The sequence below is a fragment of the Nyctibius grandis genome, chromosome 7 (assembly GCF_013368605.1).
Source record: "Nyctibius grandis isolate bNycGra1 chromosome 7, bNycGra1.pri, whole genome shotgun sequence".
In the NCBI taxonomy this organism is placed as follows: domain Eukaryota; kingdom Metazoa; phylum Chordata; class Aves; order Nyctibiiformes; family Nyctibiidae; genus Nyctibius; species Nyctibius grandis.
This window is the reverse complement of record NC_090664.1, coordinates 11,906,334-11,932,026: the sequence shown is the minus strand read 5'-3', so window position 1 is coordinate 11,932,026 and position 25,693 is coordinate 11,906,334. Positions and strand designations below refer to the sequence as shown.

The window sequence follows — 25,693 nt, the reverse complement described above, 5'->3', positions numbered from 1 at the left end:
CCCGCAGCGTGCAGCGAGGCGTCCCTCTCCCTCCTCGGAAGGGTTCGCTTCGGCCTCTGTTTTCGTGTAACCCAGCTGCGGGAGGGGCGCGGCCGGGCGTCCCGCTGCCCGCCCGGAAAGGTGCGGGGGGGCGCCGGGCCGGAGCCGCGGCACGGCCACCCTTTGCCTGCCCGAGCGGGGCTCCCGCGCCCCGCTGCCGCGTTTGACGAAACGGGGGGCTCCCGGGCCCCGCTGCCCCTGCGCGGGAAACCCCCGCGCCTTCTCCCCGCCCGCCCCCTCCGTGGCCCCCGCCCTGGGCAGCCCCAGCCGGGGAGTGAGGGCGGGCGGGGAGGCGCCGCGCTCCGCCCGGCCCCGGCAGTCCCGTCCCGCCCCGTCGCGTCCCCCTGTCCCGGCCCGGGCGGCAGTGAGGGGAGCGCGGGAGGGAGCCATGTCTCACGGGGCGCGAGTGATCCGCACCGGGGTGAGCAGCGGGGGGCCCGCGGCCCCACCGGCCGCCTCCTCGGCGGGCTCGGACGCGGAGCTCGTGGACGGCGCCTATTTCCGCTCCTGCGCCGGCATGCTGAAGGTGGCCCAGATGGTAAGGGGCGAGCGGGGCGGGGGCGGCCGGCCGGGGGGGGGGCCGTTGGGACCCTCGGCCCGCGCGGGCGCCCAGTCACCCCTGCTGGGTGTTTCCTTTGGGGACGAGACTGGAGAGTGTCGTCGGGGGTGCTGGGGCCGCAGCTCAGCGCCGGTTTGGCCGCTGCGGTTTTACTCCTCGTCTCTCGCAGCTCGCGGGAAGAAGACGAAGAAGTGCCGGTTCCTCTGGCGAAGCGAAGCGTGAAGGTCTGTCAGGAGCTGCCGTTGCGCTTTCCCGAGGCAGCGATGGGCGCACGCTGCCAGTCAGACGGGCGTGTGCGAGCCGCGGGTAACGCTGCTGGCTCGAAGTACTGCGTGGTGTTATTTTGATAATGGTGGCTAATGGTTATTATTAGTATTAACAACTTTTTGCCATTAATAACAATGGTGACACTGTGATGGAAAGGCACATCAGGCCCCAGCGGAACACCTCGTTCCTTAGCATGGGTAAGTTTTCGGGAGAAAGCGGGGCCAAGTGCCAGCACTGACAAGGGTGGGCACCACGGCTGAGGCCACTAGTCCGGCTGGCTCCACGCCCTGTCTGTCAGAGACCTCCAGGCAGTGGCCCAGAGAGGGATCTGGGAGACGTATGGCAGAAAAGCAGAAATTCAAAAGAAATCGATAGCAGAGAGCTGCCAGGGTCGGAGCTGGTGCCTTCGCTTGGCTCAGTGCAGGAAACCTTGCTCCATCCCGATACGGAGAAGATTAACAGATGGATGAGCTCTTTCTCATTTCTGTGGCACGTAATTATTCTTAGTCCATGGAGTGATTTGTCGGCTTAATTCCAGTAATGGCAGTGAAAAATGGCGGACGGCGAGGAAAGAGTGTGGAAGACAACACGTAGCGATACCTCTTCACATACAGTCTCATCCTGCAAAAACTTGTACCTTGACAACAGTTTATGGTCGAGTTGTTGCCCTCATTTTTGATAGCCCCCAATGCCTTTTCCCCTCTCCCCACATTTGTCTAGTCATTTTTGTAACTTGTGCAAGTTATTGGCATCCACAGAGTCCTAAATTGACATTAGAAGTTAGGAGTCATTTTGTTCTAGGTTACAGCAGAGTAATACCAGATCCTAAAGTTTCTGTTTAAAAGGCACACAGTTTCTTCCAGTTCATTAATAGCCATCAGCTGCCTTTAGAAATGAGCCTCGGTAGCAAGAGACATAATTGAATGTGATGGGGCATGGCTACCTGCACTTGCTGAGCATTTGTACTGTGCTCGTGAGACCCCAGAGTTGTCCCTCACTATGAATTCTGTTCGATAGAAATACAAACATTGTCTGCTGTGTTCTCTTCACCTGGGTTGTTCCCAAACCATTGTGTGGATCTGGAGTATCTCTTCAGGAGACAAATTACATTGTTTTGAGCATGTGTCTACATTGCAAATGAACTTGTAGTCCTAAAACTTTACTGATTAGCTAGAAGTCTATCTATCCTTTTGCTTCATCACTGTGGAGAGAACAGTTCCTTTTATGGACTAGAGATACCTAGTCCTCTCTGCTCTCCATCCTGCTGTGGTGTCACCACAACTATGACGTGTGACTCTTACAGCTAGCACAGGCACGCTTATTTGTGCTGTAATTTCAGTTTTGGTGCACATGTAAATTGTGTGCATATACTTTACATACTTTACATATTTTATGTAATGTATGTAAATCTATGTAATTTTATGTAATACTTCACATAGTTTACATAAAGTAATATTTTGTCAATGCTGTTCAATATCAACTTCATCAGAATTTAAGCTAGTGGTCTTCTGCAGTGACTTTTAACAGAAGTTAAGATAATGTAAATGAAGCTCTTTCATCTTCTTACATTTTTCTGCTTTCCAACTTGCCTATAAATAACATCAGTAGAAGTTACCTCAGTTATCCAAGGAACTTGGGGCAAATGAACTTTTAATATGGTATCACGATAGCGTCTTCTCAAATAATTCCCTAAGAAAACTAAACGTTTGTGTTGCAGTATGTAGAAATAACCAGGATAGGTTAGTTCTAGATTAGCTCCTGCACCCAATAAAATACGGAGAGCTAACTATTTTCTCAAGTCACCTGTATCTCTTCGCAGACTGTATTTCCATTATATCCATGGATCCATTTGTATTAGCATTCAGTTCTTCTAGTAAGAAGTGTTTGCAGTGTCCTTCTTTGAACAGAATTATTGATGCTAAACCTATAAACATTCCTGCATTAGTGTTAATGTGGCTGGTGGGACTGTGGTCTTACTAAGGAGAACCATTATGCTGGCAGAGGACGAAGGTAAAGTCTTTTGGGTTAGGCATATATCACACTAAATTGTGTACGGGACCCCTGAATGGTTGTGGTTATGAAAAGGGAACATTACTGTTCTGTCTTCTCTTTCTTCCTCAGTCCCTTTTACCAAGAAATAAATTATATGAGAGAGAACAGAAATAAACATTTCATCATTTTCTGTAATGTTAAGAGCTGTTTGCAGTGCTTGCAAGCTAAAAAAAAAATTGATTGTATGTATGCATGAAATAATTCTAATAAATTACATCAATAAGCTATGGAAATTATACAAAGGAAGTAGAAGATAATGTTACAGCTGTTCTTCTGTAAGACAGATCATAACACAGGGACTAAAACTCAGCAATCTTGGACAAGATGGAGAGATTGTGCAGCAATCTGATGATTACTGAATTGTCGCTACTGTCTCCGTGTTACCAGTGCTTTCTCTTCAAATCCTGGGTGCTGTGGTATCTAGCATAGAATGAAATTAGGAAGTAAAAAACGTGTTTCTGGCCTGTAAGCCTACACAAATTCCTTTACGTTTTTGCTAGAGAATTTCTTTAACCTTGCAGAATGATTATAGCTTTGAAAAGATAATGCGTTTTATGCATTGAGTTCCTGGCTTTCTAATGCTTAGGAAATGGTCTGTAATCATTTTGAAAATAAGATGGAGGAGAAAACATAGTTCTGTGACCTGTGTATTTTACATGGCAGTACGACAGTTTGAAAGCTGTTTTTCATGTGTGAATATTACTAATGCTAGTAGGGGCTCCATTTTCAAAATCCGGTCTGAATTGACATTCCGATTTTAACGGGAAGTTATGAAGTATCTTCAACATCTAACCCACTTCAGCTGGTTTAACTTGATGGTGATTAATACAGCCTTTGCTTTTGCTTTTGCTTTTTTTCCCCCCCTTTTTTTTTGTATTTGCAGTTTTGCCAAGATGTTTTATATTCACAGTGATATACACAGGATCCCATTGTGGCCACCTTGGCTCTATAGCAGCAGTATACTAAGTAAGTGTGCGAGTGGGTGTGTATCAATGTGCACAATACACTTAGACCAGAGAAGCTAAATGACTGAATTTTAGCCAGCTTGGCAAAATCAACACACGTGGCAATCTTCAGTACGCCGCAGTAACTGTGCTGATTTGTTTGAAGGACGTTTGCTCTGTGTCCGTGCTACTGCTGGCTTGTTTTATTGTAAGACTTTCTAGGAACCTATGTTACTTAACTTGGTGAGTTCTCACTAGATGGGTTCTTGGAAGCCTTTTGAGGCATCCTGTGCCATTAGAGACAGTGGTGTGAATTTGCATCCGGATTGTCACCAAGGTGGCTCAAGCGGCAGTGTTCATAGATTGAAACAAGTCTGATTCAGCTGAATTTTTTGTGGAGCCCTTATGTGCCTTTTGTATTTTTACAACTGAAGTCTGGAGGATGCCACAGACACTGTATTGGACTGCGTCCTGCTTTGAGCACAGCCCATGCTGTATAGGTATAGGTATGCTACTATGTTAGACAGTTGGCCAGTGGGAATGGCTGTGATTGTGTCACTGTCCAAAGTGATGCAGAGATTTACAAGTGTGACCAGGACAGTCTGAAGAGAAAAAAGAAGTGCTGAGAGCTCATGTGTAGGAGAGCCATCACGGCACAGCGTGTGCTTCTGTAGGTGTCTCAGGTTTCTCAAACTGTTCTGGGACTGTTCTTTGCTTCTGGACTCTGAGAGGTGCAAAGGTGGCCTTTCTTTCACCTCCTTCAGGTTGGGCCAAGCTAACTTTGACCACAGTTCAGACTGAAGGTGATTGTTCCCACAATAATGCTGTAGTTACTGAGTGGTCAATAGTTCTGGCACAGTTAGCACAGCCTCAGTATACAGGGTGTTTTAAGATAAAAAAAGTGCTGATTCTTCCAGCTGAATCTGAAAGAGCAGTTTCATCAGATAGACAAGGAGAAAAAGTTATCTTCTCCAGGCTGAGGAAAAAACTTGCAAGCAATTGCAAGGTAAAAAGGATAAACTCAATAACAGTTGACTTAATGACATTATTTTAATTTGTTAAAAATGCTAAGGCAATAGTTAAAACTTTCTGCTGAGTATCTAGTTAAATTTCCAAAGTGTGTCTTGACGAAAGCATTTACATACTTGATATGTGAATGGCCAGCATGACAGTCTGTAATTCTGAGTAACTTTGAAGTGTACTGAAACCTCTCTGGGTTATTCATATACTAACATAGAATTGAATAATAGTATTCAAGAGAATATTAACATGTCTAACACTGAAAGCTAGAAAATGCTGGTAGTTAGGTTGCTGGAACCAAGATCATCAACTCCTGAATGTATTGGATGGTATCAGACAAATTTACTGGGAAGCTAAATTCAGAAGAAGTTAAAATATGAAAAGAAAGCAAAATCTGTTACTGGAAGAAAGCAATTCCTAATCAAAAACATTGACACAAGAAAAGGAAATTCACAAAAGCAAATGATGCTTGGAATGATTTGAGAGCTACTCAATTTTCTAACTTGATCTTGAGCCTGAAACTTCTGTCTGTCCATGGAGGTGATTGAAATAAAACATCTAATTCTTTGCAGCGGTGTGTCAGTCATGTATGATTTTGACTGTATGGTAATAATGCTGCTCAGTCAGAAGAGAGGGATTCTGGTGATATGCAGAGATGCTGAAATTGTAAGCCTGTCTCTGGGTCCTGTGAAGACTATACTTCCAACTTTCCCCTACTGTCACTCTTGTCTATAGTTCTTCCAAGGGATAAGAATGGCCAGAAGTAACAAGCTTGGTGGAAGTTGCCGGATGTTAACCTACAAAGCTTAGATTCAAAGAGTTTCGTGTTCTGCTTGACTTTTCATCTGGCTGATAACAGAAAACATGACAAATAATGCTGTAATAGCTATCAGTGATGTCATGACATATTATACAAAAAGTCTTATTTTGAGGCATGCAGGAGGCATTTTGTGTTTGCAAAGAAAATAATTGAGGAAAACCACCCCAAGAATGTGCAGATGTCTTCAGTCTGCAACTGTGTGGTAAACTACTGGCTAAGCAATAAGAAGTGGGACATGTTTTTTAGCAGCAAAGTTTTTCTTTTCAGGCCAAGGTCAGAGCTATGTGTTGTAGCTGCTAATTATTTTTGTTGTTCTGCTAGAAGCTGCAGTAGAAGGACCTTGCTTGGCATGCTGGGCAAAGAGAGAAAAAAATTATCTAAGTCTTAGGTGGCTCCAAAGTAAGCAGAAGCACTTGAGTGAGGAATGTCCAAGCCTAGTAATTAAAACCAATAGGTCTGGGAAGTCCTGTTATTCCCACTCTGAGATCACTGAAACAGGCTGGCTCGGCCAGTTGTATATTTTCCATGCCTCTGCTCTGGGTGGCCATTTTGCAGTTTCTGCCCAGGTATTTGCGTAAGAGCCGGGAGCAAACAGTGTGTTCTCTGTGTGTTAACCAAGGAGTGCTTGGTGGTAGGCTGACACGGTTTTATTGATGAGACGAAACTTCACAGGCAACACCAGTATAAGTAATGTTCCCTTTCCATCTCACGTCCATGCAGCTGTTCTCAGCGGCAGTGATGCAGCTGTTCACAAGGTTACACAGTAAACCAAACCAGGGAATTGATGTAGCTTTGCTTCAGCTTTTCTTCAGTTTTCTTTTTTTCTGTGAGAGTTTTTAGAGAACAGTGCAGCCATAGAGACTGCTGTCAGCAAGAGCAAGTGTCTGGCATATAGAGGCAGGAACTACATAAGCCTGAAGTGGTTCCATATGTTTCAAACCACAAGCTGAGAAGTTAGTTCTTTTTCTCTTGGGCAGGGGAAGGTTTTGTACCATCTGTATTCATTTCTATCTGTTTCAACAAAAAAAGAAACTAGTAATTTTTCTGATGTCGAAACTACTCTAGAAGGCTAAAAAATCAACTCCACTACCTTTTGTAAAAAGGCAATTGTAGTCATTGTTAAACTACAATGACTAGGGAATCTCTGTCCTGAAAATGTCAGTGAATGTTTTATTTGTATCCCAGAAGAGGTTACAAGCACAAAGTTGGAGCTACCTTTCATTGCTCATTTGACCCATCCATTAGGATTTGCTGCAATACATTCACTAGCAACCTGAGTGCATGTAGTGCTCTTTATATAGAGGTGACTGAACAAGGGTCAGCAAATACGTTTTCTGAAACAAAAAAAAAAGGAAATGAAGCCTAGAAATTTACCACATTACCTGAGACGTGTTTAGTATGCTTGAAAGAGCAGAGTGAAGTATTGGCAGTGGTTTCCTGGCACATTTGTTTTACAGGAAGTTAGATTTGCAAATGCCATTTAAAAATCTGAATCAGGTATACATGGTGTCCGTGGATAATCAGATGTGGTGAGAAGCATGGATTCTTACTGCTCTGTGACTTTCCTTTGAGATGTGCAAGTGCAGTGTATTCCCTGTCTTCACTCTCTTTGGAGATGGTGTCCCTTTGAACATGCTCCGCTCCTGCCACAGAGAAGCAGAAACCAGGCCATCATTTCTTTCCAAGTGCAGTCTCCATCTGCTCGGAGCCTATAAATGATAAAGAGCATCTTGCCAACCATCCTTCACTGAGTTCAAGGGCTGTAAATGCTGGAACAATTTGTTGTATCGCATCGTGATCCAGTAAAGCCGTGGCTGTACCTCAGCGAGGGCAGCATACCTGACCGTGAGGCTCTGTTAGGTACCTGCTCTGCATTACGGGGGTAATGGAGTATTGTCCCCCAAAGCCAGACAGTGTTTGCTTACTATGAGCGAGTGTTTCCTGCGCTCCCCTCCCTGGGGAGTCCGTGTGAGGTATTCGCTCAGTACTGCGGCCGAGTTGTCTCCTTTGCGCTGTTGTCACATCATGTGCGCTGTGGCCTTGTCCTCCTATTTTGTGGTGAGATGTCAAGTATACAGCAGCCAGAAATTGCTACTTTCTGTACACAGAGATCAAGCTCTAAAATTGCTGTGATTTCCTTTCACCCACCTGTGAGCTTCCTCTTTTTTGCGTAACTCAGATTCTTAAGGGATCATCAAGGCTGAAACAACTCCCTGCACTGCGATGCTGGTAATTTGATGAGTGTAATGGCGAGTGCAGATGCGTCTGACTGCTCAAAGCGAGGTGACAGCAGCTTTCAAAGCCAAAGCAAGTTTGGCTGCTGTTCTTGCAACTATAGCAGCAGCTGCAACGCTTACGGCTTCCTCTCCTGCTCACAGCTTCCCTCAAGGAAAATGGAAATAGAATTATGACAAACTTGAGAAGTTGCTTCAGGGGGGAATTTCCTTAGAATGTTTTTGGTGGTTTGTTGTTTTGGTTTTGTTTTTTTTTTTAAATGCCATTAGTGAGTTCAAGAAACAAGTACTGACTGCTAGGAGAGAAGTATGCCTTTCACCTGAGATGACCAGCAGCAGCCGCAGAACTACAGAAAGACTTTGCATACTTCCCTGCAAGTCTGTAATCACACTCTGGGAAGGCCACTTCAAGAGCTCGATGATCTGTTTGGGAAAAAACAGTCCCCAGTTGCTGCTTGTCACCTGCTGGCTAATTGAGCCTTTTGTAGATTGCTTGAGTGAAGCTTCCTGGTAGACACAGGAGCGCTGTCCCAGCATGTCTGAGAGGCCTGCCATTCTCCAGGCGGTCACTAAAAGCTGTCAGCTGCGACAGTGCCACTGGGGAATGTCATCTCTTCTCATTTTTCCCCCCTCATTCATAGCCCTTCGCTTCTCTGGCGCCTTGCCAAGCATCAAGTGTTTGCACTTAGAAAAGGTTGTTTTATGTGCTAAGGCCCAGTCTGATCCAGCAGCCAGGTTGTGATGATGCCAGTTGGTCTGGAAATTGTCATGATGTCAGCATTTTCGGGAGCTCTCACCTGTTTTTTCCTGTTAAAAATTATGATGTGCCAGCACAGCTAACAACGTGGACTTCAGTGATGTAAACAAGTCGTCCTCTTATTCAAGGAGACCTTGCTCAAGTCTCTGTTGCCATGGCTAACAAAGCCTTTGCTGGAGATAACAGATATGAACTTTTTAACTGCTGTCTGTGCAACTGCCAGATGTCAGTGTGGTGTTCTCTGGGGCAGGGAGAGGTACGGCAGGTGTTAACTGAAGATTTGAATCAGTCAAGCGATAAATGCCTCAGACAATGAGAACGGGTTGCGTTGTGAGCAGCATCTGTAAGGGCGAGTGATGAACAGATTGCTTGCTGAGGCTTAGCAGGATAAAGCACTGAGTCTTCACTGAGTGGTTCGCAAGGTATTCCTTATCTCAGTAACTACTTTCAGGAAGATGAGATTGCATATGCATTTTATTTTTTGTGCATCTATTTTGATAGGTTGCTAGAATGGTTGTTGCCGTGAGGTGCTGGTTTTGTCTTGTATGTTCCTATTTGAGTTTTAAGTAGCTGTATGCTGTGAGATACGTTTTGGATATCCAGGTTGAGGGAAACTTTGCAGCTTGCTGTGCAGAGTTTGTGGGTGTTTGTTAATAATAAACACTGCGCACCCCGGGCTTCAAGCAGCCCGCCAGTCTGAGCCAGGCTTGGCTGGTCAGCCAACGTGGGCTCCTTCTCTGTAGGTGGTATAGCCATGCATGGTTGGTAAATCCATTTATAGACAGCCATGAACTTCATGTACAAGAGCTCTATAGCTCACAAGTAAGGATTAAGCTCTTTCTATATTGTATATTACTGACAATATGGGACTTTATTGGCTATTTAAAGGGCAAACAGTACAAACAACCCAAACAGTATGTGCTGAGAATGGTTCAGAGTAGTGGTTTCAGAGGTGCCTTGCTCTTACAAGGGGCTCTTCTTCCCAGCCAACTAAAAGGAAGTATGGCAGGTGAGGTGGGCAATCTCCTGCCCCCAGGGAAGGCTCCCTCTCCAAACCCAGGATTGGTGAACTCTGCTGTTGCTTTTGCAGCAACAGCCTCAAAGGATAAAGTTTTCCAGCAGTGTTTACATACCTTAGGTGTCTTTGTACCTCCAGGAGCATGTACATTCCTGTACATCATTGTTGGATTCCTTTATGCCATCGAGAGCCACTTTTCTGCCATTCCTTAAGACAGCTCCAACCTCTTAATTTTTAGATTCTACCAAACCCGCTTTTGTTGGCCTACAGTTCTCTTCTCCTCCCAGTCCTTTTCTGTTTCTTGCCTCAGAAGCACCTTGTGTGCTTGAGGCAGTCTTTCTCCATTTACAGAAATCTACTGACACTGTGGACTGACTTCTCCTGTCATTCTGTCTGACTCTAGGGTTTACCAGGCCGAGAGGACAGTTAACATGGCTCTCCAGAAGGATTTAGGTGTTTGAAGTGCTTGCCTTGCAAAGGACAGAAGTAACAATCACAGTTTACTGTGCAATTTTTGAATCTGCAGAGATTTGGTTATATCAATCCCTACATCTTTGGTTGCTATCACCAGATCCTCCACTTTTACTAGAGGACTCTGGAGATTCAAGTCTCTTACAGTGTTTTTTACTTCCTAGAGTCTTGTGGGTTGTGATATCGGGATTCTCCCTACCATGCAGTGGGGTGAATTACAGCAGGAGCCACGTGCATGCATGCTTTTTGCAGCAGTCAGGTAGTATTTTTCTAAATGGGCAATTGGCTTGGTGGTGTGGGACAACAGGTTTCCGACAAGCACTACAACCAGTACCTTGCCTGGGAGGAGGGCAGAGAGTGCAAGCTGAGCCAGTGATTGTATCTGTCAGTCTGCAGAGAAAACCAATTACAGAGGATGTATCTTTGCTCTTACCTGAAACAGCGGGTTCATCTCTGATTTGGGGATGCTGACTTGATTTCAGACAGGAGAAACCACTGGAGTGGGTGCAGGCTAGCTGTTATGTGAGGGCTGTTGCCTGCACAGAGAAGTAATTCCTTATTAATAGACAGACAAGCTATGTGCTTGCAATGTGTAGGGGTCTCCTGCCTTTGTCCAAAGTAGTACCGTTTGTCCTTGCAGGTGTCTAGAAAGACAGAAGCACCTCTGGGAATGCAGCTGTGTTTCCCAGCGTTAAAACCCTGCTAGGGCATTTGCTGTATTTAAAATTCGGCTCCTGTCCTTTTCAGACACGCTGAAAATCAGCTGTGCCGTGAATACTGTTTTGCAATTAGTTTTATGTGTTTTGGGAATTGTTTGTGACTTGAGTATGGCACTTGTGCAATGTTACTCAATTGTTGCTTACATTGCTGCAATATTTTGAGTGTTGTATGTGCATCTTTTATGTAGATTGGAAAAACTTACTGGTAGTGCTTTTACAGTTGAAATGTTTTAAATTTAAGTTGATTTGTTAATATTGGATTGGAGAGAAAATTATGAGGTCGTTGTGAGTAATAAATTAGTATTGCGGGGCATATTCTTTGCCACATAACTGGAAAGTCCTCAGCTTTCAGTTAATAATGTACAGGATTGTATGGTGTCTTTCAGGGTGGTGCAGGCAGCTGTGGGGATTGGGGCAGGGAGCTAGTTAAACTGGCAGTGGTGGGATTGAGGTATTGCATACACTGTGATCAGTGGTAGGCAGGACTTAATTGTAGCTAGTCATTACAAAGAGTTGCCTTTTTAGTGATCATGGCTAACATCCTGTAACAAGGGCTCTTTAATAATGTCATTCATATGCTGGTTCTGTGATTACCCCGTGTCCTTTCGTGCCACGGAGGCTTGTGTCTGAGCAGATAGATAACTTCTTCTTAATAGATAAAGAATGCCACTTGCTTGTACTTAGGATTGTCCTCTTATCTGAGTCTGAATAAGATTATTTCGCCTTTTCTCACCCTTCCACCATTTTTATCTTCAATAAATAGCCTGTGGATGGTGGATGCACAAGAGAAGTCACTTATCAGAGGCCAGGCAGCCTCCTTATTTTAGCAAAGCAGCCAGACAAGAAGGAAATCTGCCCAGACGCAGGGGCTGAGAGATTATTGTGCAACCAGAGACTGACTGCTTCACAGAACCATGCACTTGAAGGCAGCTGATTTCATCTGTCATTAGTGAAGTTTTAAACGGACTGGGTTTTTTATCTTCTTTTTCTAGTGAGGGTTTGGCTGTTACAGCTCACATTTCCAACACCGCCCTGGAAGAAGGCAATCTCGATTACAGCAGCAGTTGTTGCTTAAATTAGCTGAACCAGTCTTGCGTGAACTACAATTGTAACCTTGGCCTGTGCTTCGCTCATCTTTCTGTTTTGGGAAGCTGTTAAAAAAAAATGTTTTATTCTGTCCAGAAATATGTACTTAATAATATATGGGCATCGCTTCACTGTGTTGAGGTGCAGCATTTGGAAATGTACAGCTGCCGTCAGTGACATTTCTCCAGGGCACAGTTATCCCCATTGGCTTACTCAGGGATGGAAAAATCTGCTTACTATATTGGCTGGTGTCACAAGCTGGAAACTTTGACTTTTTTTCTTTCAAATACAAAAAGCATTTAGCTCTTAATATATTGTTTTTTAAAAAGGCTGTTATAAAACTGGATATGAGTCAGTGCTGTCCCTTGCTCCAAATCTGCAGACAGACAGTTTCTGTACTGTTGCTTGCACTAGAACATGGGTAAGTTTTAAGAGAGTGGAAATCAACCAGTTTTTATCAATTTCATGGATAGTTCTCAGAGTCATCCTCTTTTCAGATTCAGGAGGAGGGATGTTAAAGTGTACAAAGGTTCATCAGTACTCCAGCAAGTGCAATGGAGAAGCTCTCCTCTCAGTGCTGTTTTACAGCATCCAGGGAAAAAAAAAAAGCTGTTTCTGTCTTCTAGATGGTTAAATTGTCAGAGAAGGATGGAAAGGGAAAGCACTTTCAGGTATTGCCAACTACCAACTGGAGACTGGTAAAGCAGAGCTGCTGCCTACAGTCTTTGTACAGCTGTAATACCATGCTGAGTCCTGTCCCCTGACCTTTTTCCTCTGAATGGTGGTGCTAATTTTTAGTTAGCTAATTGCAGTGCATGTCCTGATGCAAGGGAGTGGGGAAGATAGCAAGGAAACATTAAAAGAGGGAAGTACGGTACATTTGCATGTATAGAGGGAAATCTGTATGGGAGAGAATGAGAGATATAAAGGAGAAGAAACATGGAGTGTAATGTAGGGAAAGAAGAGGAAAGGGGAATAAAGAGCAGGAAAAAAGGAAAAGAAACACTGGAAACAAAAAGTCATAGTACAACATCTTACAGGAGAGTATAGCAGAGGGGAGTACAGTCAAGAAAGAAAAAAAATACTCTGAGAAAAACAAGAATGTGGTTGTACATTGCATGGCAAAATAATTCAATAAAAAGATAATGCAGTGCTGAGTAGATTGTACATGACAATGTGTGTGTCACCGTATTATGGTAAATCTTTGATATAAGAGTTATAGTGTTTCTCTAGAACTGTGCACCTTCAGGCAATTTTGCTTCTTACTGACATTATCTTTTGTCCCTACAGTTTAGCTGGCATTTCATGTCTTATTTCTATATAGAAAAAAAAAATTACTATCCATAGTTAAAAGTTACACAGTAAGAGAGCAGTTTCAGCCTGTCAGTTCAGTATATGATCTTGGGATTTGCAAAAACCACCTTCAGTTCCTTTCTGCAATGAAGATTTTTAAGTTGTTCTTTGTGCTACGGCAGCAGCTGGAAGTCCCAGGCAAGGAGCAGGCCACCTGCAGTGGGTTAACCCCAGCCAGCAGCCAAACACCCACCCAGCCTCTCACTCACTCCCCTCTCCTGCAGGATGGGGAGAAAATAGAAGGCAGGCAAAAAGACCCATGGATCGAAATAATGACAGTTTTATAAGGAAAGCAAAAGCTGCACATGCCAGCAAAGCAAGAGGAGGAATTCATTCACTGCTCCCCAGCGGCAGGCAGGTGTTCAGCCGCTTCCTGGAAAGCAGGGCCTCAGCGTGTGTAATGGTTGCTTGGGAAGACAAACGCCATAGCCTTGAACGTTTCCCCTTATACCTCATTTTCTTGCGCTTTTATTGCTGAACATGACATCATGTGGTCTGGAATATCCCTTTGGTCAGTTTGAGTCAGCTGTCCTGGCTGTGTCCCTTCCCAACATCTTGCCCACTTGCAAGCCTACTGCTTTGGGGTGAGGGGAGGGAGAAGAGAGAAAGAAATCCTTGCTGCTGTGCAAGCACTGTTCAGCAGCAGCCAAAAGACTGATGTGTTATCAACACTGTTTTAACCGCAAATGCAAAGCACAGCGCCATACGAGCTGCTGTGAAGGCAGTTAAGTCTATCCCAGCCACACTTAGTACGTCACCGCTGTACGGGGTGTTGTACAGGCACAGTGGGGAAGGGTAACCCTTACTCCACAGTCATTAACAGAACTGTGAAAGAACAGCTGGATACGAGCGAGTGATAATGTGATGTACAGAGCAGTCAGGAATGGTCAAGAGGATAAATAGTAAAGTAGCCTTAGCATTAAAGATTATGCTTCCAGTTAGAAAACAGTTTATTTGCAATGTCTTGTGTGTGGTGTTTTTTTTGCAACAGATGATAACAAAGTCTTTTCTGAGTAAATAAGTGACAGTCAGGAAATAAATACCAATTTACAGTGAGCTAGGACTCTCTTCAAATATCTGGTCCAGTGGAAAGTCAAGAAGTGGATTAGTTTAAGCCGATCAACTTCTGTGAAACAGAGTAAATACACAACTTCATTGTGTCCTTGGATAGTTCACATTCATCTTTATGCTTCTTCTCAAATTTTTATACCTTCTAACTGAAAAAAAATACTTTTATGCTTCCATGAAGTTGAAAGAACCAGGTCTGGTTTAAAGTAAGTTTTTTTTACGAGTGCTTCTTATTATTTGGATGGTGGTTGTACTTCAAGGGTCCAGTCCTTCTTATCCTATGTCCACAGTAAAAAGGTTGATAAAGTTAATGGTTCAAGCATGAAATGAGCCAATAGGCAGATTTAATACTTCTGTGAATGCTTCCTTCTTGATTTGTACAGTGTAATTGAAACTGAGAACTGATTATTGTGAGGGCACCTGAATAAGGGAGACCTCTTTTAGCCTTCGGTCGTTAGAGAATTGTTGTCCTCATCCTACCTTTATCCAAGAGCATGATTCAATGTTTGCCATGACTTCTTGTTGAGTGGTCCTATAGCATGAAATTTCATTAAATCTAATTTTCATTTTCTCATGAAAATGGCTGTGTCTTGTATCACTTTAAGTGTTCTAGGTTATAGGGTAAATGACCTGCTGATCTCCTTCTGATTGTTCAAGTTGTTCAACAGCTAAGTCAGATGACTCTTTGCTTAAATAACATTAAGATTCAAGGAACCAAGATGGCTGTTCTGTGGCAGCCTTAGCCAGCGTGGTTACTGGCTGCTGCCATCCTGCCTGCTCAGTCCTTCCTATCCTTTCCCTTGGAGTCCTAGTTTCTCCCTCACATTCCCTTGCTCCTCTGGCCCTGCTTTGTGTGGATGGCAGAGTCAGAGGAAAGCTATTTGCTTTTTTTAGTAGTTCACTTTTCTGCTGGCTTAGTACACTGAGGTGGCTCAGCACAGATGAGTGGAGGAGCCAGTACATGACAGGGAGTGAAATCAGGGTGGGAAGGAGAAGATGACAAAGGCCATGGCCCCTCATGAAACCACAGCTTAATGTAGACATGGTGTATGTAGACATAATTGGACAAAACTTCGTTAAAATTATCTCAGAATTAAAGAACTGGGCCAGAAGTATTTAGATGCTGAATTGTGGAGAGCACTGCTTTGTTGTCTTCTAAGAAACATAGCATCTCGGAAAGCTCTGCCATGCACAAGATGGAAGGCTTTGTGCATTTAGGATTCCACAGTGGCTAGGTTGTGAGACTCGGAGAACAAGCATGGTACAGACAGAAGCACTAAACACACAGGATGCTGCTATGACGTTACACTCCCAAACTGGAGGGCAGGAACATATTTGGGGACACAGGGACTGAGCAATATCATGCATTTTCAAAGGCACATGTAACATCCGTTCTTGAGAAGCATTGAGCATGATCTAGCCCTGCACCTCAAAGTCCTGTCTTCCCTACTCTATATCTGTTTCAAAGGTGGGAGGAGATGTAGGCTTACTCTAGCTCAGAAGCCTGTCACTGTCTTGGACTGAGCATCACTTCAATGCTAATATCAGCTACTTGGACTGCCACAGTAAAAATAATGGAGGTGGACCAGATCTAACAATAGCTTAGCCACTTGTGTGGAAAAGGATCCCGGAGCCACCATTTCCTCTTTGGAGCCACCTTTTTGAGGTGGTTCACTGTCACGACATTGATATGGCTGTTTGGATGGAGTTTGGTGAAGGTGACAGGTTTTTGTGGACTTCTTGTGAAGTTCTTGTGTGCGTATAGAGCTTTTGATTGCCCTTGAGGATGCGTATGTTTAGCCTGTCCACTTAGAACTGAGCAGGTGAAATTCAGTTGAAACTACAGGAGGAAGAATCTAAACTATGTTGTTTGGGGGGTGTTTGTTTTTTTTTTCCTTTTTAATCTTAAGGAAATTATTCTGATAATGGATGCAGTTGGTTAGGGGTTTGGAAGGTGAGTGTGCAGGAAAGGACGCCGCAGTCTTGAAGTGCTGGCTTCCTCAGTTTTTTAATGTCTTGGAGAAACACTTAAAATGTGAATCATTACTGCTCCTGGCTGACTTTGGATGAACTAAAAATTACAGTGACTGAAAGCATGCATTGACAAAGTCTGTAATATGAAAATATTCAGGTATATCCTCAGTAGGTTTATTTTTATTACCTGGGCTAGCCAGGCTGGTAGAAGCAGCAAGATTATTAAAATAAACAAGTAGGTGTAGATTAAAAAAATAAAATAGCTTTTGTCCTTTGCAAGCCTACAACTGAAAGTTGCACAAAAATGCTTTATAGTTTTATGTGACAATGTTAACATATTAAAGCTTTATAACTCTTGTATTGGGGGTGGGGTGAATTAATCAATTCCTCCAAATGTTTATCTTATTTGCTATGATACTACCTTATAGTCTGCTAATACTCCTGCTCTGTGGGTGGTAGAAAAGGAAGGGTAAAACTCTTCGCTCGGTTGCAGCCACATCCTCCGATTTTGCATGTGAGAACTCTCACTAAATGGAAGTAAAGGCGCATGTGTTCATGGGCACCTTCATTTTTAGAGCTTTCAGTGATTTCCTTCTGACACTCCTTGGGGTTTAGATGCTTCAGTTGCTGGTGCAACTCCAGGCATTCAATGCCTCGTCTCTATTAGAGACCTCTTGTATTTTGTACAGAGACTTCTTCAGGTTGGATTCTTCAGGCTAAAACTGCTTCTTTCCTTCTAGCAGTTGGCTCTTTCCCCTCTCTTAATGGTTGTTTTAGCTCGTTTAATAGCAAATTTTAAAAGATTATTACCATCCTCGTTACTTTGTCCTCCATTTTTTTGGGACCATCTTCTGTTTCTAACTGCCCTCTGAGCACCATTGTAAAAATCTTTAATGTGCCTTTTGTCTTTCAGATCTCACTGCTGGTTGGATTCATCAGTGTAAATAATTCTCCGTGGACGAATTACAGTGCATACAGCTACTTTCAGATTGTCACCATGTGCGACTTGGTTATGATTCTGTTCTTCTACATTATCCACATTTTCAGAATCTACAGGAAGCTCACTTGTGTTAGCTGGCCACTTGCAGTAAGTCTGAGTTCCTTGCCTCTCTTGTGGGTTGATGTCTCGATTACTTAGTCCATTTTCTTGTGCTATCACACAATGATAGGCTGTCTTTCATGTAATTCTTTTTTGCCTTGTATACAAATCCTTTTGTTGCTTTTGTTATTAGTATTCAGTTCAACAGATGCTGTAATTGTAAGTTTTTTAGCTGATTTACATCTGATCCTGCCCTCCCTTCCACAGATATAAATCCAGATTTACTCCAGGGAAGGTAGTAGTGTTATTCTGGGACAATTGAAAAGAAGCTACTGATTATCAAGCCTTCAGCAGATGGGTCCTAGCTCAGGTCATTTGTAGCAGCTAGGGGATTGCTAGAGTACCAGATCATAGCACTAGAATTCACATACTACATCCTGTCCCAAAATAAAGTCTACGAGTGCTATTTAAGTCAAATGTGTCTCTTTTTGGTATGGTTTTAAGTAACTTAAACAATAGCAAGGAATAGAAGCCTCATTGCCATAGCCTAGCCATTCCTGGGATATCCTGCAGGATGCTCCTGCCTCATTCCTGCGTTTCCCCTGCAATCCATCTCTCCTATCCTAGCAGAGAACTAACAAGCAGCACGGAAAATGTGAAACCTGAACTTCCTCAGTAGCTTTGCCTCAGGTCAGCTAACAGAAGAGTCCTGCGTCCTAGTGTGGGATGACAGATTTTAATAACCTCTTAGAACATGTCTCCCTTAAGCACAGTGATGTGTTAGTTCCACAGAGGAGGGACCAAAGGGATGGGGAAAGCCAACTGGAGAGATATAGAGAGATTTTGAAATCCAAAAAGTGGTTGGATGGTGTTTAATGGAAGCTATGGAAGTGGTTTACAGATCTAAGATAATGCTTTGTCCATCTATCCACTTCTAACCAGAGAGAAAAATTTAATTTTCTTTTTATTTTTAGCTGAAGAATATGGTTAGACTTGCACCTCTTTTTGTTTTTTAAATGTGTACCACCACTGTCTGTCTCTAGAAAGGACTTATTTATCTAGAGATAATACAGATGCAGAGATTGAAATAAGGGATTGCAATAAGCTAATAAATGACAGTTTTGCAAAGCAGCATTTAGTGTGTGTGTTGCTGTAACAGGACTATGCCATTTTGACTTCTGCATAGGCTGCTTTTGTTTTTTGTTATGTGTTTAATCATTCCTAAATGTTCCAGTCACTAATGAGTTTAAGGCACTGCAGTTTGTGGCTGCTCAACTTCAAATAGCTTTATGGGATGTGATGCTTGAACATTGCTGCCCTTTTACAACCAGCCTCCTTTTCAGTCACATATTTAAGTATCTTTAGAACAGAATAGGCCTGTAAGACACTTTGGGTACCTACAGCTAGTGTTTGGCTGAGTTTCCTGCCAGGATCTCTACATTGCAGTCAGGGATGTGATTTGCAGTCAGTAAAGCTGCAGTGATTCAACAGGTTGCTGTTCAGCACTGACACCTTTTAAAGCTGGGAAGTATTTCTCCAGAGGGGCCCTCTCCCAGCCCTGCCAGGGGTAATTTAGCCTTTGATGATTCTTTCGTACCTTTGCCCATCCCTTGGATTCCTCTGAAGTAGTGTCCTGTGTACACTGCTTTATTTCGTGTCCCTAAGGAGGCAATAGCATGCCTAATTTGCCTGCTGCATGGTGGACTAGCCAGAGAAGCCTCCTTACAGAAATGATTTATTCTAGCAAAAGCAAGGATTGAGATATTGATTACCTGAAACAAGGTTACAAATGAGGAAAGTAAGTTGCAGTCTCAGAGCTTACTTTATGGCAAAGTTCCTCTTATAAACATATGAGCAGAGGGAAGCTGTGGTATGGTATGGTAGACTGTTTCTCTTCTGGGATTCCCTTGAACAATTTCCTTTTGGGACTATATTCTCTCTCCTTTGGTTTGAGATGGAATCTCTCCTCTCCCTTATACATGTCATTTGCTTGGTTCGTGCTGGTAGTGCACTGCAGATAAAGTAAGCAGATACCCTCCTGCCCACCCCACCATGCAAAAGAAACAACCCATGGTCAGTTTGCAAACACCCATGTTGGTTGCCGTAAGCTTTGGGAGGATTCAAAATCTAAATCCACAAATAACCCCTGCTTATAGCAAGGTAAAATTGACGCCTGGACTGACACTTGTCGCACTAGAGAAGAGCTGAAATGTGGTGCCTCAGTGCTCTCTCGGGAAGGCGCGTGGCACCGTGTTTTACAGTAGGACAGCTGCAGCCACCCTTACAGACCTGGGAGCCTGGGTATTGGTTGTGAGTGTCTGCGTAGCTGCGCTTTTCATGGCTTCCCTCCTGTTTCCAGTCTTGGTTGATATAAGTTTTTAGTAAATCCAGCAGTAGATCCACTGCTTAATTTCTAAGATTATCAGAAGTAGGAGCATTTGGTTTTCCACTTATGCCATTTGCTACCATTTATTGCCATTTCATATAGGCTAGAGAAATATCCCTTTAAGGCTTCTTCCTTTCTCCAGAACTGTCTCTTTAAGTAAGGTGCAGACTTGATGCAATAAAGGTCAGTGTTTCACCCTCAGTAATGTACCATGTTGAATTGAAAGGATTGCATCCATACCCAGTAAGTAGATCTTATTCCAGTGACACTAGTAGACCTGAAGATTGGCCCTCTGTCCCTTTCTTTTTTTTTTTTTTTGTTTTTTGTTTTTGTTTTTGTTTTTAGCTTTTTTAAGCTTTTTAATTTTTTTTTTTCTTTTGACTGGTGTTTTGTCATCTGGGTTTGAGTAACTTGTTTTCATTCCAAGACATATCGATATGCTTTCCTGGTAAGTTTCCCTCCTGATGCAGGCTGTGCTTGTCTTTACAGGAGTTTCTTCATTATTTAATCGGTACAATTCTGCTTCTCATTGCATCGATTGTAGCAGCATCCAAGAGTTACAATTTGACTGGGCTTGTGGCTGGAGCGGTAAGACTGTGTTTATTAGTCTTGACACTTTTTTAATTACAATATATATTAAGTGGGGCATTGGAAATCTATTACTTGTAATTTTATTTTTTACAGACTTGCCTTGCTTGTGTCTTGGTTGGGTGAGCTACCTTGTAGCTCATGTCAGTGAATGTTTTGTGACACAATGCCAACAAAAATACTTTGTTGTGAGACTCCAGACTCACCACTAAAGTGGGTATTTGTGCTGTCAGAGAGTTGAAACCAAAGAGTCCTGCTTTAACTCATAGGAACTAATGTGTTTAGGGGAAGAATTAAGACAATTCAGTTTTGACAAATGGCTGTTGTAGCAGCTAGAAGTTACCTAAAGGATATCACCCCAGTCTTCGGCTTTTGATGCCTCCTGCTCCCGAACAGAGCCCTACACAAGATAATTTCTTCTGAGCTAAAACCCACTGGGGTCCTGGGCTGACTTACTGGAAGATACTCTCTGCCTCTGTGGGCTGGAGGGCTTTATAGAGAGAGGCATGACTTCTGAGTGTGGGCAACTATTTTCACAGCAGCAGGACCTGAAATACAACTCTTCCAGAATAAAGAATTGCTTTCAGAAACTTAGTCCTGATGGTACAAACGGTCTAGAAGAATTACCTGACTCATTTATTTGGCAGGCGGCAAGGAAAGTCTTGTTTGAATGGGGCAGTAAAAGAGCAGTAGTCAGAGGTGTTAGAAAAAGTCTTTGTTGCAGAATCCTAGTGAGAAGTCTAGAAGGTGAGACTCTATGCTGCTGTCCAGCTTTTTCTCCCTCCTTGCATATGACACTCAGTCTTGTCTTTCAGTCACTGTTTTGACAAGACATAAGCTGTTATTATACTACAGAATTTTTTTTTAGTATATTGGTAGAATGGAGTTAAAAATAACTTTTTTGGGTCTGTTAATGTCATAAAATACATAGCTGGATATACTAGAGCATCCATACACTCATGGAATATGCGTCATCTGATGTTCTGTATTTGTGGTTTGTTTCTTTTCTCATCCAGACTTTCGGGTTCCTAGCTACAGTCCTTTGTGTTTTAAGCATATGGTCATCCTACAAGGTTTCATGCATCACGCAGTCCACAAGTAAGTATCATGCTTAGTAACTGCCAGAACGCTTCCCAAAATAAATATATTTTCTGCCACAGGGCAGTGTCTACCTGGAAGGATTTATTAACCTCCTCTTCCTTGTTACTCAAAATTACTCACAAAGCAATAACGCCATATTTTCTGTCAACACAGACATATCGCAGCTACTGACAGTTGTTAACAACTAACTACCAGAGCAAAATAACTTGCTTCCAGCAAGTAGTGAATGTATCTGTGCTTTCTCTTCTCCGTCCCCCACCTCCTACCAAAAGAAGGTTTCCTGTGTGTTCCTTAATCAAGTAGATAAACTTGTTTGTGGCAACACAAGTGACACTGTCTTCCTTTTCAAAGATGCATCTGTATGATTCCGCCACCTCCGCAAGACGTCTGCCTTACAAAATAGGATACCAAAGAGGAGCGTCCACTACTGAGGAGAGAGCATGGGTATTTTGTGACTAGCCTGGACAGCCAGTAGCTTTTGAAGATCGACTTGAATGCCTGTGCAAAACAATGTTGTGAACCAAAGGTTTTTTTGCTCCCCCCACCTCCCCCTGCCTCAAAGAAGTTTATAATGGAGAACCTGCTTTTTTGAGCTTTACAGAGAAAGGCAACTTCTGTCTCACAAGCTGGGCTGAGGTCATTTCCAGCTATTTGCAATAAGTGCATTTAAAACTTATTTGGAGAGTCACTTGGTTCTCCTTTCAGAGGGATGGAAAAATCACTTCTGATTTCCTCCATCTGTTTACAGAAGGGAAATCCTGCAAATTCCTACCTGATTCTTAACTTCCAAGGATGATTTGTTTAACAAATGAACTGTTGCAAACTGATTTGTGCCTGGATAAGCTGACCTAAGTCTTAGTTACCTTTTCCTATCAGAACCGTGGACTTTTTCTAACATCGGCTCAGCCAGCGTCAAAAATTATGAACTGCAACTCGAATACATCACTGCAAACACTCCCCCCTAGCCCCAACAGTATATGTTGAAATCAGGTTTTTTCTCCATTACTTTTTAAAGGTTGTTAACTATCAAAGATTATTCTTAAAAACTTCCCTCTGCCAAATACAGGAAAATACATACCCAATAATATGTGTTTCAAGTTTTGTGGGATCTTTCTTTTTTCCTTTTCACCAGTACTCATTTGTAAAATGGATATTTGTAAGACCTGTTCTGTAGAAAATTTCTGTGCATTTCCTATAAATTATTCTCTTTGGAGTCTAACAGTGTTTATGGAAGGCCCATTGAGAATAGAGCAACATGCTGCTTTCCCTCTTACATGCAGTTTGTTCTTTCCTCTGCCTCTGCTGAGGTCCATGAGGACCAGGGCTTGTGAACGTGAGGCTACACTTATCTGTCTGCAGAGGGCCTCATCCGCTTGGTCTTCCTGGTCTGGTGGCCTGTAGCAGACGCCCACTGTAATGCCTCCAGTCCCTGCCCTCCCTTTAATCCTGACCCATAAGCTCTCTATTGGCTCCTCCTCCATCCCCAGGCAGATCTCCGCACTCCAGCTCGTCATTGACAGAGGGCAACACCCCCTCCTTGTCTCCCTTGCCTGTCCTTCCTAAAGAGCCTGCATCCTTCCATTCCAACACTCTAGTCGTAGGAGCCATCCCACCATGTCTCCATGATGCCAATAAGATCATAGCCTTGAAGGCATGCACACGTCTCTAGCTCCTCTTGTTTGTTCCCCATGCTCCGTGTGTTTGCATAGAGGCGTTTCAGTTGGGCCCCCAATGAAGCTGACTTACTGCCTGAAATGCCTTTCCGCTGCTCTTCCTGTGCTCTCCTGCTGACCTGCCATCCTTCTCCAGGCTCTGGGCATCTATTGCTGATCCTGGCATCAAACTGTCAGGATTAGGATAGATTGAGGTTCCCCTCCCCTGGCAACTTTAGTTTAAAGTTATTTAAATGTTTATTAATGTTATTAATTTCATATTGACTATTTTTTATTTCTTTACAATTGACCTGCTTTTCTGCCCCGTACCTTCAGATGACATATTTTGTGTTTGGTCAGAAACAGGTCACTTTTTTCCAACAACCTGAATTGAGCATGCCTCAAAGCTCTCTGGCTTAAGAGGACAGACATCCTTCTCAGCTAGAAATCCTGTCAGCTGGGTCAGTGATGGTTCAGGGCTTCCTTGTCCTGCCAGCACAGGACCAGTCCAAAGGATGTAGGGACAAGGGACTTCATTTTGGGCACCTTGAGTGAAAATACCTGCAGAAGAAGGTACACACACACATATATATGTGTATATGTATTTTTTTGCAACAAGGGTGCTTGATTATCAGTTCTCCTGCCACGACTGACTTAACCACAGTTTTCGGAAAACAGCACCCTGACTTTAATTTGGGCTGACATGGTAGGTACTTCAGGGTACAACTTCTGTTCCCCTGGAGGAAAGAGAAGTGCTCCATTTCTGTTGGTGTCTCCTTCACCTCCTGACATATCATGTCAGATAGATAGTCGGCACCTTCCTACAAGCTTTAACCCCTCCTGGCAATCCTGTGGGAAACCACTGTTGTGTTGCACACAGTGTGAGTGCAGCTGAGCCCTCAGCGCTGCGGCGGCAGTGGGGAGAAGCCCCTGCTAAGGACTGGGCCTGGAACCTGAGCGTGGTCTGAAGAAAAGGCTGCTTCCACTCTGCTGGAATTGTATCCCCTCTCCTGGCACTATACTAGCACCTTTTTGTCAGCCTACCGTGTCACGCTGTCACTTGTCACCATGTGGAGCATAAAAAACCTTAGGGGGAATTTCATGCAGTCTGACAACCAAAGAATTCCTGAACTATGCTCTGTGGTGGTCCAAAGAATATCTTGCTACAAGTGCACTTGTTTATACTGGAATAAGAGAAGTAAATTACAAGTTCCCTTTTGGCTTTTGTGCCTATCGATGGGTCTGAGGTATGCCTGCAGCTTTTGCTGTTATGGCAGTGCTGGGTCCATAGACCCACCAGATGCTCTTCATGTGGGATGCTTTCAGGCTGACATCTCTCCTGCCAAAGCTTCTTCACTTCCCCCAAATCCTCCTTGTGAAACATGTCTACCAAGAAAAGCACATTTTTTGCTGGTATCACCAGCTTTATGGGGGGGGTCTCTGAATGACAGCTCTGTCTGGCAGGGACTTTGGCACCTCACTACTGTAGCTCTGCCAGCAAAAGTGTTTTAAGTTTCCTTCAGTGTCATCCTGGTTCTGAAAGCTCCATCTGTCTGCAACTTTGTCAATACGGGATTCCAGCTGTTTTAAAAAATAAAACTATGTTGCTATTTGGATGAAGTAACGGCTTTGAGAATCAGATTGTTGTCTTGCTCATTTTTTTCCTTTCTCTACTAGAGCAGTGACTTTCTCTCTGGGGAGTGTCAGAATACATCCTGTAACTGGAGGACAAGAGGCGGGAGCCACAGAAAAAAACCTGTTTCCCTGCCTTTGTGTGTGGGTGTGCTGTTCTCTGACTATCCCACCCAAAAGTTGTCCACCTCTTCAGCTCCAAGATGAGTGTAGTATATCTTTTGAGCCAATACAGGTAGAGTTTGGGGTTCAGTTTTACTGAAAATTAAAATGTAACTGTTGGGAGAAGAAAATAAGTAGTACAAACTGTTTCATACTGCAAAAAAAAATGCCTGATGTTTGAGCTCCAGGAGCTTGAAATAAGTTTGAGAGTGAATGGTGCTTTTGTCAGGTAGAAACTGGGACGATGAGAAGGGGAAATGAAACGTTTTTTAAAAGAGGAAGGGTGGCTTTGAAAAGCCTGAGGATGACAGTGCTGGAGATACTGCAGGTTATGTGACGGCTTGCACACGTTTGCTGTTGCTCTGAAATGGTTGTGTTTTGCATTGTGTGAACTATGAAGGAGAGGGTTCTTTGCTCTGAAAAGGCTTTGGGAACAAATCACTATGTGGAGTATGGAGGGGATGGCGGGACACTAGGATAATGATAACCTAGTTTTATGGTTTTAATGAAGTGGAGGGGCTGGGGTTGTTGAGTGATGTTCCAGGGAAGAGGACTAGGAGCTTATTAGGACAAAAAGGAGCAGGGCACAAGGAAGAGCGGGTGCAAACATTAGTAGAAAGCTTATGAGGGGAAGAACTAATGTGAGTACATTACGTGCTAATAGAAATGCTGGCAGCTACCAACAATTTCTGGCTGCATCAGTACTTAAAGGGCAGACATGCCTGGAGTGATTTGTGCTTGCCTGCTATGCA

The 25,693-nt window shown here is 43.5% G+C and overlaps 1 protein-coding gene across 1 annotated transcript; it reads left to right on the top strand.

Annotated features, from left to right (window-relative positions):
- Positions 1 to 274: 274 nt before the first annotated feature.
- Positions 275 to 24,723, top strand: CMTM7 (CKLF like MARVEL transmembrane domain containing 7). The gene is made up of 5 exons (XM_068405072.1): positions 275 to 577; positions 17,295 to 17,468; positions 20,296 to 20,394; positions 21,411 to 21,492; positions 21,847 to 24,723. Exons 1-5 carry the CDS (start codon positions 428 to 430, stop codon positions 21,858 to 21,860), a joined length of 519 nt encoding a protein of 172 aa, XP_068261173.1. The 5' UTR covers positions 275 to 427; the 3' UTR covers positions 21,861 to 24,723.
- Positions 24,724 to 25,693: the final 970 nt, after the last annotated feature.